At 44.9% G+C, this 19,765-nt stretch overlaps 2 protein-coding genes across 6 annotated transcripts in view; one reads left to right on the top strand and one right to left on the bottom strand.

The window, feature by feature from the left end:
* USO1 (USO1 vesicle transport factor) overlaps nucleotides 1-5,964 on the bottom strand; it is a 52,973-nt gene extending 47,009 nt beyond the window's left edge. For 2 of the 5 annotated variants that reach the window (XM_033168971.1, XM_033168972.1), the window contains exons 1-2: nucleotides 5,747-5,963; nucleotides 116-202 (exon numbers count right to left, since the gene is read on the bottom strand). In XM_033168971.1, the coding sequence (XP_033024862.1) occupies nucleotides 116-202; nucleotides 5,747-5,812 (153 nt within the window). In that variant the 5' untranslated portion in view covers nucleotides 5,813-5,963. Of the gene's footprint in view, nucleotides 1-115; nucleotides 203-5,746 lie in introns of all 5 variants that reach the window. The other 3 variants (XM_033168975.1, XM_033168976.1, XM_033168974.1) reach the window with 2 other exon arrangements.
* Nucleotides 5,965-10,772: 4,808 nt separating this feature from the next.
* Nucleotides 10,773-19,765, top strand: part of G3BP2 (G3BP stress granule assembly factor 2) — a 32,730-nt gene continuing 23,737 nt past the window's right edge. The window contains 2 exon segments of the mRNA XM_033168924.1: nucleotides 10,773-10,895; nucleotides 19,226-19,344. Coding sequence (XP_033024815.1) covers nucleotides 19,250-19,344 — 95 coding nt within the window. The 5' untranslated portion in view covers nucleotides 10,773-10,895; nucleotides 19,226-19,249.

Here is a 19,765-nt window from a genome sequence, read left to right as displayed (position 1 = left end):
ATTGAAGAACAGAAGAAACAACTAAAAGAAAATGACAGAATTCTTAAATTGCCACCAAGTACTATTAGGTGTCATAAACAATTAAAATTTCATGTAAGGGACAAAACACACATACCTTTGAAAGAGATTTTAGTGCACGTACAGCATCCCTGCGATCATCAAGTAAGGTTGAAGATGCTACTCTATCACATAATTTCTGAATCTGTAAGAGAAATAAAATTGAAGTATTTCAAAAAGTTCTCTGTTGCTTGTAAACATCTTCTCACTTCATCTTTTTTAAAAATAATTTTTATTGATTTTAACAATTTTAAGCACATTACATAACTGTTAAATTTTTTCATTCCCCCCCCCCTCACTGGGGAGAGCAATTTCATCCCCCTTTCTCACAGGAGAAAACATTAAACATTTCAAATTTAACATAATTAACATACAGAAAATCATTGCTTAAGTCTAGCCCCTTTCCTTAGGTCAAACATTCATCCTTTCCTCAATTTCATTATTACTTGGCTTCCTCAGCCCCCCCCCCAATTGAATTCATAATTTATCCTCTTTACCAGTTTTCCAAATTCATAGTCGTATCTACATTACCCATCCATTTAAATTTATCTCCTTATCCTTTTATACAAATCATACTATATTAAGCTTATAATTTTACTCCTCAGCTCCCAAATTGCTTCTGTGACTCTCCTATACCTTTATCAAATTTCCCCTATTTAAACTAATTTTACACCTAAATTTCTTCTTTTTTCTACACCCTTCCCTCCCCCCGGTCTCAAAAATTTTAGCTATTAATTCTTAACATCCCCACATTGTCACCAATATCCAGTCCATCCGTCTTAACCAGTTATAGAGAAATAACATTTGTCCTTTTTAACCCACACCAACCCTCCCAAACTCCTGAGCCCAAAAGTCAATCCACGCTGCCTTCTGATCTCTTCTTTTGTAAAGTATTGTTGCATATTTCCTTGTCATCCCAAAGTGCACCCCAAACTGGGCGCACCTCGCTTCGCATCATATGCAGTGAAAAGTTCTTCATATAGTCCTCTTTATCAATTCCAGCATCCTCTTTACCAAACAATCCTTTTAGCCACACTACTCATTTCTTTTCTGATTGACAAATCCTTGGGTGGTTTTTCCTGTTCCATCTTCTCGTCTTCCATTTCTCCTGGAGATGGTATTATCATTTGCATTCTTATTACATTTGTAGCCTCTCCTAAGTTCCGCAAAGCCAAATTCAAACCTCTCTGATGTTCCGTTCCATACACTGTAAAAGTTCCAAAGTCTTTTTCCTGAAAACCAACAGACGATTTTTCCTTTGGCGTATTCAAGGTCAAAAAACAACTTTGTAGCCCAAACAATTCCGTTAAGCTGCAGCGTCCGCAGCCATCTTGTCTTTGTTTTTTGCCAAAACTTCCCAGACCTCCGGGAAGAAAGAGTAATTTTTTTTCCAATTCAAAGTTCAGTCCCCACTTCATCTTTGATCTGTTCCACAGCTGAAACTTTAATCGAGTTGAAGCTCAAACTGTTCCATCAGCCTCAGTGCAAAAGCTAGTATCAAGGTCAGCAGGGCCGTCTTAGGCAGATCGGCCACCGTGGCGCGGCGATCCTTCCGGCGCCCCCGACGTGCCACCTCTCCGCCTCTGGGGCCACCTCCCTCCTGCGCTGGCCGCCCCTCGGGAAGGGGGTGGGCAAGCGGGGGAAGAGGGGTGTGGCGCTGGAGCGGTGCGGGACTCTGCGTGCCCTTCCAGCGCTCCAGCTGGGGCTCCCCACGCGGGATGGGAGGCGAGGGCGGCCGGCTCTCAGCCCGCCTGGGAGCAGTATGGGCGGCAGCGGCTGTGCCGCGCGAGCGCCCGTGGGGCGGGGACAGGTTGGGGAGGGGGCGCACGGTATACTGGCGGGCTCGCAGGGGCACCCCTGGGGGGCCGGCGCCCTGGCGCACCACGCCAGTAGCCCTTATGGATAAGACCGCCCTGAAGGTCAGACCATGGGTTCATCCAGCTTTGTACTGTCTATACTGACTGGGAGTAGCCTACAGTAGCTTCAGGCAGGAGTCTTTCTCAGCCCTTCCTGGAGACGCCAAAGCCTGACTCCTGGAACTTTCTGTATCCATAACATCTGCCCTACCACTGTGCTACAACCCTTCCCCGCCCCACAGGGTGGCATTCAGCTAAGTTGGACTGAGAGTAGACCCACTGAATGCATGACCATGGCTAAGACATCTGAAGGCATCCATGTTTAGGGAAGCTTTTAATATTTAATATATTATTGCATTTTAATATTCTGTTGGAAGCCGCCCAGAGTGGCTGGGGAAACCCAGCCAGATGGGCGGGGTATAAATAATAAATTATTATTATTATATAGGTTAGGCCCATTAATTTCAGAGGGTCTACTCTTAGTAAAACCTAGCTGAATACTACCAGTAGACTCTAGAAAAAAGGAGCAAAACTAGAATTGTAGTTAGGAATGCATAACCCACATCCGTGGGAAGCGGGTGGCACTGTGGTCTAAACCACAGAGCCTAGGGCTTGCCGATCAGAAGGTTGGCGGTTTGAATCCCTGCGACGAGGCGAGCTCCTGTTGCTCAGTCCCTGCTCCTGCCAACCTAGCAGTTTGAAAGCACGTCAAAGTGCAAGTAGATAAATAGGTACCGCTCCGGCAGGAAGGTAAACGGTGTTTCCGTGCGCTGCTCTGGTTCACCAGAAGCGGCTTAGTCATGCTGGCCACATGACCTGGAAGCTATCTGCGGACAAACGCCGGCTCCCTCAACCTATAGAGCGAGAGGAGCATGCAACCCCAGAGTCATCCGCGACTGGATCTAATGGACAGGGGTACCTTTACCTTTAACCCACATCCAAATAATTTTTTTAAATAATGAATTTTGAACTTGCGTGTGCAAAGACTCACTTGTTTTGTTAAAGCGTCAACTACTCAACAGCATGTGCCAAATGAAAAGATGATGCAGATCAAGAACCAAGGAAGACTACAAGTTTTTATTTTATTTTAAAGATATTAGAAGCATATATTTCTTCAAAGTATTTTCACTCCCTCAGGTGTTTTCCTGTTATGCTTATTAATAATATAGCTTGCTCACCCAAGTTATGCCCGTGTGTGTATGTATCTGTATATGTGTACATATACACAGTAAAAATAATAATAATTTTTTATTTATACCCCGCCCTTCCCAGCCAAAAACCGGGCTCAGGGCGGCTAACACTAATTAAAATCACAACAAAAACATAAAAACAATCAATTTAAAATACAGATTAAAATACAAATTTAAAAATTCAAAATTAAAACTGCAGTCTCATTTCCAAATAGCCCACCAATAAAAAGAATGAAGCATAAATATCAAACAGAAACCAACCGAAAGGCCAGGTGGAACAGCTCCGTCTTGCAGGCCCTGCGGAAAGATGCCAAATCCCGCAGGGCCTGCAGTCTCTCTTGTGATAGACTGTTCCACCAAGTCGGTGCCAATACCGAGAAAGCTCTGGCCCTAGTTGAAGCCAACCTAGCATCTTTGTTGCTCGGGACCTCCAAAATATTATTATTTGAGGACCTTAAGGTCCAACATGGGACATACCAGGAGAGGCGGTCCCACAGCAACGTAAACACCGTTCAGCGGTCACCTTCTCTGAGCATTAGGTAAGTTTGCTGGAGAAGATGCAGCTGCAGACCCAAGGCTGAAGAACACTGGTCCAAAATGACTGACAGCAGATCTCCCAGCCCTACCTGGGATTCAATATGGGACCTTCTGCATACATGAAGGTGCTCTACCACTGAGCTATGGCCCAAAGGTTTTGCTCCACTTCTAATATCACAAAGTTCTCCTGTTCCTTATAATAGCATATTGTAGCATTTTAGGCTTGACATGAAGTCTCGTCTTTCCACATTGTTCTAAAATTTAAAGCAAAATCAATCTGGGCATGCTGCAAATCTTAAAAGATAAACGAGCAGGCAAAGACAATTAACACTTTGTCTTGCTTCAGCTCAACTCTAACAGTGGGGAGGGGGCGCTACAGGATACCCATATGTTTTCCTCACACAGGTTAACAAAGCTGCTTTTTTGGGGTGGGTGTTATAAACTGATAAGCAACTGGTGGGGAGGAGATGATTAAAATAAGCTTTTTCGATGCATCCTTCTCTCAGACCTGCAGCCTATCAAATACTCACATACCGGTAGCTTTTTTAAGAAAAAGAAAACAGATTTCAGTGAAACAAGTTAAGACCTACACCCACACACTCCATTAATTGCAGACAATAGGTTTTTGTTTAGTACTCAACATGAAGATGCATGTAATCTCTCAAAAGTTTTTAACACAGCAAAGCAGTGGCTACTTTCTTGGCAGCATATCTGAGAAACAAAGTCATACACACTGGGAAGCCTCAGAAAATGCAGGGAGTTGTTTCTCCTTTGACTCTTCAGTACGGTCAAAGGCCACAAAATATCATCTTTTATTGCAGCCTCTGCACTGAGATAACTTTCATATACTGTAGCTCTGAATAGAAAGGAGATTCCTGCAGTTGAGAAATACTCACCTGGTCCCAAACATGGTGAAGAACTGAACAACCTAAGGTGCTAAGAGTGAGAGCTCTTGGGCAACAAAAAATCTGTGGCCCTAATGTAATGACTTTGCCTCCTTTGGAAGTATGGAAACCATACTGTTGTTAAACTGGGAATCAGAAATCTTTCACAAATCATCCAACAATAGGACACCAGAAAGTTGTTGAGCTTTTAATTGTTCAGCTTTTTAAAGGAAAATCTGAAAGTTGTTGACCTTTTTATAGACAACCCCCCCCCCCATAATTTTTTTTGATTGTACTTCTTCTTGGGGAGTTATTGGTATCATACTTGATGTCCATATGAAGTGTGCTGGGTGTGCATCATACATAGATTAAGAGGTTATAGAGTGACATAAATTCAAACTCCTCCACACAAATTACACAACAATGTACAAGAAGTCAGTCTGGAAAATTAATTTGTATTCAAGTTATGTCAGTACTGGGGACAAAGAAGACAGGAAAGAGTGGCAACGGTGTTTTGGGTATTATATATTTTCACACAAATGTAGAAAGCATTTTAGCAGACTGCAGCATAGAGCCAGCCAAGATGTAACTACCAAAACTCTCTCTTATTAAATGGAAAGGCCTGGTAAAGTAGCACTATACGGACCACAAATATACTTCACGCCAACTAAGTGAACATGACAGTGGGTGGGGCAACAAGTTTGAAAAAGCAGATGAGGTCAAACAGTGGCACGTATATGGCAAAGTGGCATTATTTACTTAATTTGCATACTGCCTTCCAACCAAAGATCTCAGGGTGGCTCGCAGCATAAAAACACAGAATACATGAAAAATAACTAATAATCACGCCCTCCAACACCTTTGAAAGGATCTAAGATGTTAACCAGCCCGATATAGAAATAAAGTAATAATATCATCGCCATATATCAAGCCTGCATACCGCCCTTCACACGAGAATGATTGTATAAAAACCACAATAAAAAGCACGGCGACAAACAGGCTGTGTACACGCAAGGCCAAAGCCCGCGTGTTACACGTAACGTGTGAAGCAGCCCCGGGTGGCGTGATGGGCGGTGAGGAAGGGCGAGGGCGAGTGAAACAGGGAGCCAGCCGGCAGGCAACCGGGCGCCCCAAGGGAGGGACTTCGCCGGGGAAAGGGCGACACGGGTCGCCGCCGGGGAGGACCTAAGCGAACTTCCCCGGCGGAGGCGGGCGGACTCACCGTCTCGGCTCCGGAGGGCTGGGGCCCGGAGCTCTGGCCGCCCATGACGCCCCGCAAGAAGTTCATCTTCCCCGGCCGGCCTTCCCCGCCTCACCAGGCTCCCTAGGCCGCGGCTGCTCTCCTCGGGCCGCGTCAGCTCCCGTCAGCAGCAGCAAACAGCGCCGCCAGTGCGCCTGCGCCAAGACGTGGCACAAAGGTAGCCATCCTACGGAGAGAGACGCCGGAGAGACACCCCGCCTGAACTTCCGGTGTCGGGCACAAAGGTAGCCACCCTAGAGAGAGGAAACTTGTAGAGTGACATACCGCCTCAGCTTCCGGCTTCTATAGACTTCTCTTTTTATTTCTTTTCTCCCGGAGGTTAGGAGTGTAAACCCGCCCATGGAGGGGAAATCGAGGTTTTTAAAAAAATAAAAAAATAAAAAAATTCAGCGCAGGCTCTAATTTGAGGCAGCCCTCCTTATGCAGAAGGCTTGGCTTCAGTTATTATTTCATTCCATTAAAAGCATTTAAAATTGTAACGTGTAGTCAGCGCAGCTGCTGCTTGGCGTGGCGGTTTTTTTTATTGGTTTTGTTTTTTATTGTTTTTTATTGGATGGAATAAAACGATAAAAATAAACAATGCCATGTGCTAGAGAAACCTTTGAAATAGTATACGTTTATTACCCCTTTCACTTGGTCCCAGAACAGATAATTCATTTAAAGAATTAAAAAAAAATAGCGGGTTGTACTAAACAAACGTAAAGAGTATTTTAGTCATGAAGTACATGCATTTACCCCTTCATGGATCACTGCCTTGTCGTGGCGAAGGGGCTTGAATTACTCAGGAAAGCTATGGACAGGTCAAGATGGACAGGTCATAGCAGAGAGTTTGGACCAAACGTGATCCACCTGGAGAAGGAACTGGCAAGCCGCTCCAGTATCCCTGCCAAGAAAACTCCATGGACAAAGACAACAGGCATATAAAAGATATGACGCTGGAAGATGAGCCCCTCAGGTCGGAAGGCGTCCAACTTGCTACTGGGGAAGAGCGGAGGACAAGTACAAGTAGATCCAGAGCTGATGAAGCGGCTGGGCCAAAGCCGAAAGGACGCTCAGTTGCGGATATGCCTGGAAGCGAAAGGAAAGTCCAATGCTGTAAAGAAAAGTATTGCATAGGAAACCTGGAATGTAAGAACCATGAACCTTGGTAAGCTGGATGTGGTAAAAAATGAGATGGCAAGAATAAACATTGACATCCTAGGCATCAGTGAACTAAAATGGACAGGAATGGGCGAATTCAGTTCGGATGACTATCATATCTACTACTGTGGGCAGGAATCCCATAAAAGAAATGGAGTGGGCCCTCATAGTCAACAAAAGAGTGGCGAAAGCTGTACTGGGATGCAATTTCAAAAATGATAGAATGATCTCGATACAAATCCAAGGCAGTCCTTTTAACATCACAGTAATCCAAGTTTATGCACCAACTACCAGTGCTGAAGAAACCGAAATTGACCAATTCTATGAAGACTTACAACACCTTATAGAAATGACACCAAAGAAGGATGTTCTTCTCATTATAGGGGATTGGAATGCTAAAGTAGGGAGTCAAGAGATAAAAGGAACAACTGGCAAGTTTGGCCTTGGAGATCAAAATGAAGCAGGGCAAAGGCTAATAGAGTTCTGTCAAGAGAACAAGCTGGTCATCACAAACACTCTTTTCCAACAACACAAGAGACGACTCTACACATGGACATCACCAGATGGGCAACATCGAAATCAGATTGATTATATTCTCTGCAGCCAAAGATGGAGAAGCTCTATACACTCAGCAAAAACAAGACCTGGAGCTGACTGTGGCTCAGATCACCAGCTTCTTATAGCAAAATTCCAGCTTAAACTGAAGAAAGTAGGAAAAACCACTGGGCCAGTAAGATTCAATCTAAATCAAATTCCTTATGAATATACAGTTGAAGTGAAGAACAGGTTCAAGGATTTAGATTTGGTGGATAGAGTACCTGAAGAACTGTGGATGGAGGCTCGTAACATTATACAGGAGACAGCAACGAAAACCATCCCAATGAAAAAGAAATGCAAGAAAGCAAAGTGGCTGTCCAATGAGGCCTTACAAATAGCGGGGGAGAGAAGACAAGCAAAATGCGAAGGAGATCGTGAAAGATACAGGAAATTGAATGCAGATTTCCAAAGAATAGCAAGGAGAGACAAGAGGGCCTTTCTAACGAGCAATGCAAAGAAATAGAGGAAAATAACAGAATGGGAAAAACCAGAGATTTATTCAAGAAAATTGGAGATATGAAAGGAACATTTCGTACAAAGATTACCACAATAAGGACAAAAGTGGAAAGGACCTAACAGAAGCAGAAGACATCAAGAAGAGGTGGCAAGAATACACAGAGGAATTATACGAGAAAGATATGGAGGTCTCATACACCCCAGGTAATGTGGTTGCTGACCTTGAGCCAGACATCCTGGAGAGTGAAGTCAAATGGGCCTTAGAAAGCCTTGCTAACAACAAGGCCAGTGGAAGTGATGATATTCCAGCTGAACTATTTAAAATTTTAAAAGAGGATGCTGTTAAGGTGCTGCACTCAATATGCCAGCAAGTTTGGAAACTCAGCAGTGGCCAGAGGATTGGAGAAGATCAGTCTACATCCCAATCCCAAAGAAGGGCAGTGCCAAAGAATGTTCCAACTACCGCACAATTGCACTCATTTCACACGCTAGCAAGGTTATGCTTAAAATTCTACAAGGCAGGCTTAAGCAGTATGTGGACCGAGAACTCTCAGAAGTGCAAGCTGGATTTCGAAGGGGCAGAGGAACCAGAGACCAAATTGCAAACATGCGCTGGATTATGGAGAAAGCCAGAGAGTTCCAGAAAAACATCTACTTCTGCTTCATTGATTATGCAAAAGCATTTGACTGTGTCGACCACAGCAAACTATGGCAAGTTCTTAAAGAAATGGGAGTGCCGGATCACCTCATTTGCCTCCTGAGAAATCTCTATGTGGGACAAGAAGCTACAGTTAGAACTGGATATGGAACAACTGATTGGTTCAAAATTGGGAAAGGAGTACGACAAGGCTGTATATTGTCTCCCTGCTTATTTAACTTATATGCAGAGTTCATCATGCGAAAGGCTGGACTGGATGAATCTCCAACCGGAATTAGATTGCCGGAAAAAATATCAACAACCTCAGATATGCTGATGATACTACCTTGATGGCAGAAAGTGAGGAAGAATTAAAGAACCTTTTAATGAGGGTGAAAGAAGAGAGCGCAAATATGGTCTGAAGCTCAACATCAAGAAAACTAAGATCATGGCCACTGGTCCATCACCTCCTGGCAAATAGAAGGGGAAGAAATGGAGGCAGTGAGAGATTTTACTTTCTTGGGTTCCATGATCACTGCAGATGGTGACAGCAGTCACGAAATTAGAAGACGCCTGCTTCTTGGGAGAAAAGCAATGACAAACCTAGACAGCATCTTAAAAGCAAAGACATCACCTTGCCGACAAAGGTCCGTATAGTTAAAGCTATGGTTTTCCCAGTAGTAATGTACGGAAGTGAGAGCTGGACCATCAAGAAGGCTGATCGCCGTAGAATTGATGCTTTTGAATTATGGTGCTGGAGGAGACTCTTGAGAGTCCCATGGACTGCAAGAAGATCAAACCTATCCATTCTCAAAGAATCAGCCCTGAGTACTCACTAGAAGGACAGATCCTGAAGTTGAGGCTCCAGTACTTTGGCCACCTCATGAGAAGAGAAGAATCCTAGAAAAGACCCTGATGTTGGGAAAGATGGAGGGCACAAGGAGAAGGGGACGACAGAGGATGAGATGGTTGGACAGTGTTCTTGAAGCTACTAGCATGAGTTTGGCCAAACTGCGAGAGGCAGTGAAGGATAGGCGTGCCTGGCGTGCTCTGGTCCATGGGGTCACGAAGAGTCGGACACGACTGAACGACTGAACAACAACAACACATGCATTTAAATGTGAATATCCCATTCCCACCCACAATTCAGTTCCCTGCTTCTTCTTTTTTAAGCTTGCTTTATTTATCAAATACCCTATTTTGCATTCGCAATGTTCATCAAACTGTCAACATATAACTTTTGAGTTTTCCCCCGGCCTCTTTCCCAGCATCCACTCAGCAAAATAAATTGGGTTACCTTCCTTGTGTGTGTGGAATGCAAGATATGCTTGGTATTTTTAACTTTTGAAGTTGTTTTTTTCTTGGTTTTACTGTTAACTTTTGTTAGCTGCTCTGAGGCCTTTTTTGCAGTCAAATAGTGTACACAGTTACAAGATGTATTAATCTGTGTATCTGAAGAAGTGTGCATGCACACGAAAGCTCATACCAAGAACAAACTTGGTTGGTCTCCTAAGGTGCTACTGGAAGGAATTTTTTATTTTGTGCGATATACAATTTGTGACACTAGATGGCGACTGTGAGCCACAGCAAATTCGATGCCTTTTTCAAAACGATATTATTTTATTTTATTTTTTTAAAGCATTTTCACAACGTTTTTAACACGCGTGTTAGATTCCACCCAGGTTCAAGACCGTCTCTGACACGGGCCGGAAGTGCGGTCGAAACGGAAACGCTTTCCTTTCCTTGAAAGAAAGAGAGAAACGTCGTCACTCGGCGCGCCTTTCGTCACTCGTCCTGCGACGGCGCCGTAACAGCGTCCTTTGACCTGGGAAACGCAACCGGGAGGAAGTGGGTGGGCGGAAACCATAGAGATGAAGCCGCAACTTCCGGCGAAAATTTGAAAAAGCTACCATTGGCCCGCAGACCTTATTTAAAAAAAAAAAAAAAAAACGACAACCCTGAGCGAGCGTGTGGACGCGCGTGCGCCTTCCTCTCCGGCGGCCTCTGACCCCGCCCACGTCCGGGCCGCCCTCCGGAGGCTGCGCGCGCGCCACCTTTCCTCCTCCTCCTCCCCCCCCCCCCGCTCCTCCTTATTATAGAGAGAGCGAGAGCGAGAGCGGACGAGACATCCGGTTCCGCCCCGAATCAGTGCTTGTGAGGAAGGAAGGGAGGGAGAAAGAGAGAGACGGACGCGCTGCCCCAGTCGCTCCTCCCCTCCCCCCGCGCCATCGGCCGGGAAGCGAACCCCGGACCCTGAGACGGAGAAAGAAGAGCATCTAGGTAACGGGGGTGGGGAGGGCCGGGCCGGGTGTGGCGGGGAAGGCCTGCCTCCCGCCTTCTGCCGTGAGGGGGTGTGTGGGAAGGGGGGGAAGCGGGGCAGCTTCTCCCTCAGAGAAAGAGAAGAGGAGGAGCGGCGGCGGCGGCGGCGACTGTCAACAGCCCTGCAGGCCCCTTCCCCGTGCGCTCCGGGTGCCGAGAGGGGTGCGGGGCCGGTGGCTGCGCGACCTTCCTCCCTCCGGCCTCGCCCTGAGGGGGGAAATGGGACGAGGAGGCGCAAGTAGTGGTGGCAGTAATAATAATAATATGCATTAAGTCCTCTTTTAGGCGCTCGCGCAGCTTGCGGCAGCATCTGCAGCTACCGAAACCGCTAGCCCGTTTGCAATGTTTAAGCAGGGTTCAGACTGGATGGGAGGGGGAGGGAAACGCGTGCTAAGATTGCCTGCATTGCGGGGGGGGTGGGCTAGATGACCCCCGGGGGTCCCTTCCTACTCTTCTCTTCTGTTATACTATGGTACACAAGCCCGCCTTTGAAAGAGTAAGATTGTGAGGTGCACGTCTGTGTTTCTCTCTCTCTCTCTCTCTCGTGTGTATGTACAGTTACGTGTGTCCCCCTAGTGCACACATACACACACAGCTTCCTTCACTGTGGGCTCAGTGACAACTCCCAGATACTTAGTGCTCATGTGGCACCTTTCAAGTTCTCAGCACACCAGAGTAACATGCTTCCTGGCAAAAACAGCCCTGTAAGGTAGGGATGGTAGCTAATATGAGTGTTAGGAATCATATGGTGGTTGGGTTGGAAGAGACCCTGAGAGCCATCTAGTCACAACCCCTGCTTCAGGTTGGTTAAAAGAAAGTACAGTACTTCTCCACACAGTACATGGTTAGGCTATGACAGACTCACTCCCATAGGGGAGGTTGTGATGGTCACACAACCTAGATGGCTTTCAAACGAGCATTTAGTCTAATTTGTGGAGAAGAGGGCTATCAAAGGCCACTAGCCAGGATGGATATTCACTGCCTCTGCAGTTGCAGGCTGTCATGCTTCTGAATACCAGTTGTTGTCGGAAGCCTCAGGAGGGGAGAAAGTTCTTGTGCTTGAATCCTGCCTGTGGGATTCCCATAATGGGCATCTGGTCAGCTGCTGTGAGAACAGGGTGCTTGGCTAGATAAGGCATTGGCCTGTTCCAGCTGACCTCCTCTTAAGACCTTGCAAGAGTGAGAGTGACTTGCGGTGGCTAAGATCTTAAGTGGGGATTCCTGTTTATAACACTTAGCTACCGTGCTACATCAGCTTCCATTTCACATGTGAAAATGGGTGCTATGAACCTGTCTTGTCAACCGCACTATAACAAATTGCTTTAACCTTTTCTTTTATCTGTTGACAGATGTACTTATTAACTTTGCATTATAGCTGGTCCTAGACGTGATTTGAAAACAAAGCTCTGTTTGGTTAAAAGCATAATAAAAATACAGTTCTGAACACTACCCTAGTCACCTTAATGTTTATTCCAATGCATTCGTATGCAAATACCCTAGAGACAAAATAGATCTTCCTTCCATTCAGAAAAAACCCAGCAGCTTTACTGCATGTATGCATGCTAAAAGATCCATATACTGTAGTTCCTCATCTGTTTTCCATTGTAGCTAACCAAATGCTAATGGAAACCCCCAAGCAGAGATGAAGTGGAGAGTGTGGGCTACTTTTACTTAGAAGTTATGAAGGGCCAGGCTAGGTTGCAAACTCATTAATAGGGTGAGCTGCAATTGTGCTCTTACTAGAGCCTCTTGTTAGCGCTTCCTATAGGGCATAGGTGCAGGAAATAGGTGAATTAGGCACAAACCCCCACGAGGGAAGTATTTGAATTGGGGCCGAAATTCACCTTTTGCATGTCAGACAACAAGTGGTCATGCCAAAGATAAGTGGCGAGGGAGAAAGCCAAGCAAAACTTGCAATCCAACCTTCACTCTTCCCCAAGCAGTTCTCCAGCCACTCAGGCACAACAGGAGGGCATATTATCCTGACCCAGCAAAGACCTAGAGGGTTGCACCAGCAACCCCAGGTTTCACATACAAGTGGTCCCAAGTTCAAACCCTGACTGCCATTTCCCACTAGAAAATTCTGGAAGGACTTTGTATACCTAGGATGCCTTGGTGAGTCTTGAGCCATTCAGAGGAAATACAGGGTGAGTTCTTTTAAAGAGGCCCTGTGAATACAGAATACACATGTTTCACAGGGCCTCTTTTAAAAGACTCACCCTGTACTACATCAGTCAATTGTATGACTCCCACGTGACCTAGTTTTGCTTATGCAGCACTCAGTCCCTGCCATATAACCTAGCCACACTATTCCACATGTTCATATGCATTATTGTCTGTTACTGCTGTTTATTTCCTCACTATGTCTTGAGGAAGGATGTGCCCCCAATTCTCTCCCCCAACAACAGACTTACTCATTCCTTCACATGCCCACTGCATAATTCGTCACATCAGAAGTAACCAGGAGGCTTTTCAACTGTTAGGGGTCTAAAAAAAACCCCTACCTCACTGGAATTCAAATGGCCAAAGAAGGAATAAACTACACCAAGACTTGGTGGAAAGGAAACCTTTGAGCCCCTTTCTCTTCAAAATTCTATCCTGACACGAGCTCCTGTGAATAAGACCCACCAGGCGTGGGAAGCAGGGTTCGAAATTAGCAGGGCGCCAAGCACATTTGCTCTTAAAGATACTCCATTTGCGAGCACCTCAAGAGTTCTGGGTTCCAGTTTTTTTGCACTTGGCTGACACTCAAGGATTACTGAAATGTATGTGCCTTGAAGCCTCAAATTATATGTTAAGAGTAGACAGTACGTTAAGGAGTTTAATAATGAAGAGTAGAGTGTTTTGAAATATTGGTATGGTACCAATATTTTATTGTAAACACCAAATTAAACATATATTCCCTTTTAAAATGTGATATTAACTGTGTCACTTATATGAATTGCATGTTAGTTCGTGCTTATCAAAATAATAAAAAGTGTTGCCGACCCCCCCCCCCCCCCCCCCATGGCAACTAGACACTCTGTTTGGCACCCATAACCCAGGTCCCAAGAGCCATTTGTTTTCCTAGCTTTTCTATCCCAGTTTCTAACACTGGTGGGAAATGGTCCTCGGCTCCTAAACTCCATCAACACAGAAGTGGCAGCTGTAACAAAGCGGAATGAGATCTGGAAGCAGGAAATAGGAACATAGCTGCCTGTCACCTTGTCTCAGCAGGGCTCCTTCAGCTTTGCTATGTGGCCAACAGAAAAGGAACAGGTGTACTGCTCCATAGTGCTCCATCTCTGTTTGGCTAGGACTTCAACATATATAGCGTCATCCCAAGCAGCTTACAAAAAAATACAGGGCTTAGTAGAACAGGAAAGTCAGCAAAACACGGAATAGCGCCGGTCACTGCTGTTACAAACATTGTAGTCCTATTGTGTAGTCTTAGTAGGAACTGTTCTTAGAGGGCTGCCTGTGAGCCAAAGAAGAGTTGGGGACATTAAATGAGCAGTGGTCAGGAATCTGCAACATAGGCCTCTGCCTAATCTAGCCTTTCAGAAGGGAGCTGTCACCGAGACAGTACCTTCTCTTTTTCCTGTGGGGAGCGGCAGTGCAGTTCTTTGTGCAATGTCTACTTTTTTCAGACTGTGATCCTGAAAGGCAAAAGGAATGATGATTGTTTGGCTGGCACTTGCAGTAGTGGCAACACAAAACTTAGCTTGCACTTGAGCGTCTGTGTCACTACCCCACCCCACCCAGCTTTGCATGGAGACATCATTACTAGCTTTTGGGAGAGGAAGGCTTTGTAATGCAAAAAAAGGTGTTGTCGATTAAGCATGTTACCTCCCATCCCTTGCTTAGTTTTGTGGGGTGCTTTGTCCTGTTGCATGTTTGCATTGGAGTTCCCATATAATACTATTTGGAGGTACCCATATATGCTTTATGTGGAAAGTGCTCTTTCACTTTAGGAACATATGATACTGTGCTATACTGAGCCAGATCGTTGATTCACCTGCTGTCTCCACCAATTGGCAGGAGCTCTGTGTTTCAGAAGGAGCCCCTCCCCCACACTCACCATGTTACCTGGAGCTGCCAGGTATTGAACTTGGGATCTAGATGTTCTACCACCAAGCTACTATCCTTGCATAGCTCCCACCAGCAAGGTGAATACCAGTGGTACAGGTTTACCAGAAAATTTTGGATTGGAAAATTTATGTCCAGGTGGCGCTGTGGGTTAAACCACAGAGTCTAGGGCTTGCCGATCAGAAGGTCGGCGGTTCGAATCCCTGCGACGGGGTGAGCTCCTGTTGTTCGGTCCCAGCTCCTGCCCACCTAGCAGTTCGAAAGCATGTCAAAGTGCAAGTAGATAAATAGGTACCACTCGGCGGAAGTAAACGGCGTTTCCGTGCTGCTCTGGTTCGCCAGAAGTGGCTTTGTCATGCAGGCCACATGACCCGGAAGCTGTACGCCGGCTCCCTCGGCCAGTAATGCGAGATGAGCGCCGCAACCCCAGAGTCGGACATGACTGGACCTAATGGTCGGGGTCCCTTTACCTTTTTAAGGCATTTGAGTCCTGATTTAGCACATTTGTTTGACTACTTACCTTTTATTTTTGTTTAATAAATGTGTGCTGTATTAATTTTACAAGCTGTATGAACATCTCCGAAGGTTTTCCAATATTCAAAAGTATTAGAACTGAAATCTGTGCGTCCCCCCCCCCAGGTGCTCCAAATGTAGTTTGAAACATTGTATTCAAGCAGATTCAAAACTTCACTTGAAAATTTTTTTATTGGAATATTTGTAAATACCATAATTTAAGGTTTAACAATTCAATAGCATACACTTTCCTTCTGTGGCAGAGGAGGGATGAAGGCACTGCAAATGTTAACATAAGAATTTTATCATGCCTAAAGAACTGTGCACAAATAAGTGTGCTTCCTACAGTCACCTTATTCCAGAGTATTGTATGTATTCAAATTGTTCGATTTGAGTTGAATTGTATTCATTATGTTACACAACATACCAAATTTAAGGAAGACACTGACAAACTGGTGTGTGCCAGAGGGGGGATGACTAGAATGCTAGAATGGTCAGTCTGCAAACACTTGCTGGACGGAAGTAGCTGGGCATGTTTAGCTGGAAAAAATAAGATTAAAGGGAGACACAGTGGGGGTCAAGAAGATAGAGCAGCGGTTTGACTTCACCCCCAGAGGTGCATTCCATTGTCTCTTGAGACAGACAGATGCCAACAACAATTGACTAGTTGCATGGGGTGGTGGAGTCAACAGTGGTTTAGCTTGGGTAGTATGTTGGTGCAGGTGGTTTAACATCAAACCCTAAAGCTCTCCAGCCAGCATAAATACAGGCTTTGCACCTTAGCCATCTCTTTGATAAACCGAAAAGCCCCCAATACTTGAGCATTTCTTAGTAGGGTGCTTCAACCCTGTCACCTTCCTGGTTGCGCTTTTTTAAACATCTTTTCAAACTCTATACTGTATCATCTTTTTGTGATGGAGCAACTGAAATTGTAGATAGTATTCCAAATGCAAGTGCTTTGTAGATTTATTTATATAAATGTGATATGATAGCAACTGCTTCATTTTAAATTCCTTTTGTAATAATTCCGAGCACGGTATTTTCCTTTTCCATTACCCCCATGCTCTTAGTTAATGATTTTCACAGAGCTGTATCCACTGTGATATACATTTTTTTGTTTAGTCACACATGTTCAGATCTCATCAATATACAGGTTTTTCCCCTCCAACGTACATCAGTTTTCACTTAACTTGCATTGAACCTAACTTTCATTGACTATTCATGCAGTTGGGAGAGATTTTTGAGCTTCTATATAGTTGGCAACCTGAATAGTTTGCTGTTTTCTGCAGACTTGGCATTTAGTGTTCACTCTTTGTCTCCAGATCATTTATGAACAAATTAAATAGTATCAGTATCTTATATAATGAATCATTGTACCCATCATTGAAATAATTTTATGTTATTTCAATTCTTTGCTTCCTTTCTTTAGCAAATTAATGAATCGCTGTCCTTTCTCCCATGACTGCTAAATTTACTCAGAAGACTTTGGTGAGGGACTTTGTCAAAAGCTTTTTGGAAGCCAGAGTATATAATTCTACTGAATCATGCATATGTATACCTGAAGGAGCTTCTCTACCCCCATAATTCAGCCCTGAGGGGCTTTCTGGTGGTTCCCTCACTGAGAGAAGTGAGTTACAGGGAACCAGGCAGAGGGCCTTCTCTGATGTCAAGGAAGACCTCTCCTCATCCCAGTGGGGAGAATTTGCGAGCGGGGGCCATTTCCGCGCTGGCAGGGGGGCTTGTTCCGCCCTCCCGCCTTTGCCCCTCCTTCCTGCTGCACAAGACCCATAGCCAGCCAATAAGACTGGCTGGGGGGCGGTGCCAGGCTGCAGTCACCAGCCTGGGCACTGCCATCTTCCTCATTCTCCCCTGCTCGCATGGATCTCCCGCCCTCCCTCCCCTTTAGGTCTTGCTATACTTCTGACCTTGCTATGTACTTCAGTTGGTCGCCTGGGGCGCCTGGTAGGGTTTTTTATCCATTTGGCAAATTGGCACTGGCCTTTTGGTTTTTTTCGCCTATCGTAGCAACTCGTCACAACTTCATAGTATTGGTGGTTAGGCATTGGAATACTCATTAGGTGATGTAATATGTGTTGTGATTGGAGGTCAGGTTGTGGCCATCACCTACCTCCTAGGGGCATCCCTTTAAAGGGATCCGGCGGTCGTGGATCCTGCCCGATGCCCTGCTAGTGGCTAGGGCTATGGCACGACCCCCGGTGACGTCAGGGGAAGCTTCCAGTTGAATTTGCATCAAGAAGCTCCTCCCACTGGTTGTTAACCCAAAAGTGCTGCGCTCTTATCCAATTCCTAAGCCAATACCACTCACACGCCGTAACCAATAAAGTTGTGGCCTTATTCTTCCCATTAACCAAAAATCATGTGTCATGTGTTTTATTTACTCCACGCGGGGGTGGGTCATCAACTCACAAACTATCTGACTTTTAGAAGACATCTGAAGGCAGCCATGTTCAGTTCAGGGAAGTTTAAATGTTTGATGTTGTATTGTGCTTTAATTTTTGATAGCCACCCAGAATGGTTGGGGTAACCAATCAGATGGGCGGTATGTAAGTATTCAATAATAAATGATTATGATTGTAGAAAATGAGGTTGGCAAGGCAGCATAGTACTCCACTTTGACAAAGCCATGTTGTTTTACTCCACCTTCCTTCAACTTCAGCCAGTGTGGCCAATGGTTAGGGAGTTGTAAGGCAGCAGCATCCGGAGGACCACAGGTTCTCCATTCCTGATTTAGAATCTAAATCTGCAGTCCTGGGAATAAGCCCCTTTGAACATGGTGGAACTTACCCTGGAATAAACATGCATTGGGTCATAACGTTGGGCATCAAAGTAGTATGTTCCTGATACTGTATATCCAAATAGTACAAGTCCCATGTAGGATGGCATCCCATGGACATGTCACGGAGAAGGTGGTCAGATGTTGATGAGAATTGGGAGAGGCCAACCCAAGGGAAGGTTCTAGTGGGTTGAGAACTTGCAGCCCTGGGGAAATTGCCAGATTGGATTGGGAGGGGGATCCGGATTCAGGAGAAGGGTCTAGTGGCTTGTCAGAGATGGACTTCCCAAGCAATCCATCACAAGCTGTGGAGGTGGTTCCAGCAGCACCGTACCCTGAAAGTGAACAGAACACCCCTTGGCTATGTCATCTCCAAGGATGTGGAGGCAACAGCGCTGGTGCAAGCAGACCATATATGCCCAGCCTCTACAGAGGAGTTCCCATTTGCTTCTCAGTCCCAAGGCATGGGATGTCAAATGCATGAATGTGTCTTCAAAAGGATCAAATCTTAGTTAAGCCTAGCCATGTATCTCAGTACTCTGCCATGCTTTAATGGCATGTAACCTGTAGACTCATGCTGGGCTGCTGTATGAGTCAAACTTTTGGAACAGTCTGCGTTCCGAGTCCTAAGGGGACTCAGGATATCGGACAAATATTTTAAAATAAAGAATTGCAGCTGCTGCTTGTGAAAGCTGTACCTGCCCATCCCAGCTTTTTATCAGTCATATGTAAGTGAAGTGAACACTTGGAAGGGGAAATTACAGAAACCTTAAATTCTTTTGAAATTGAATTTTGCTGGATAGGAACTACTTTCCCCCCTCCCTGCAGTTATAAGGTTCTACTGCATTTAATGTTCATCATCCAATAGAGTACTGTGCATTTCATCTTACGTTGTGTGTGTTCTCTTGTATTATAGCCTTTGACACTGTCTACCAAAGAAATGGTGATGGAGAAGCCAAGTCCGCTGCTTGTAGGGCGGGAGTTCGTGAGGCAGTACTATACCCTGCTAAATAAAGCCCCCGACTTCTTACACAGGTAACTTATAAATATATGTTGTCTTGACTAAAATAGCAAGTTGAATTGACCCCACTCCCCCCAAATGTAACTGTTTATCACATTCTTATGGACAGCTTAACTTGACTGTATAGACTAGTTCCGCCTTGATGTTTTTATTTTACTGTATGCAGCCCTTATAGTTTACTAAAGGGTGGTTTTAAAATCTTTAAATTAAATGGGTTTTCTTTAAATAAACAACAAGCATAGCCAACTTGGGCTATGTTTATTTTGTGTCTCATAATTTGTTTCACGCATGAAGAAAATCCACCCTTTCAAGCCATAAAAATTATATTTCGAAGTGTGGTTTTAATTTAGGTTCTGACTAAAACAGCTGTTCTATCTAAATTTGAAGTGCTGTTGATTTGTTAAAATGTGGCCTTCATTAATAAAGAATAAGTAA

Source organism: Lacerta agilis, chromosome 14 (assembly GCF_009819535.1).
Source record: "Lacerta agilis isolate rLacAgi1 chromosome 14, rLacAgi1.pri, whole genome shotgun sequence".
Lineage (NCBI taxonomy): Eukaryota > Metazoa > Chordata > Lepidosauria > Squamata > Lacertidae > Lacerta > Lacerta agilis.
This window is presented reverse-complemented; position numbering and strand designations above follow the sequence as displayed.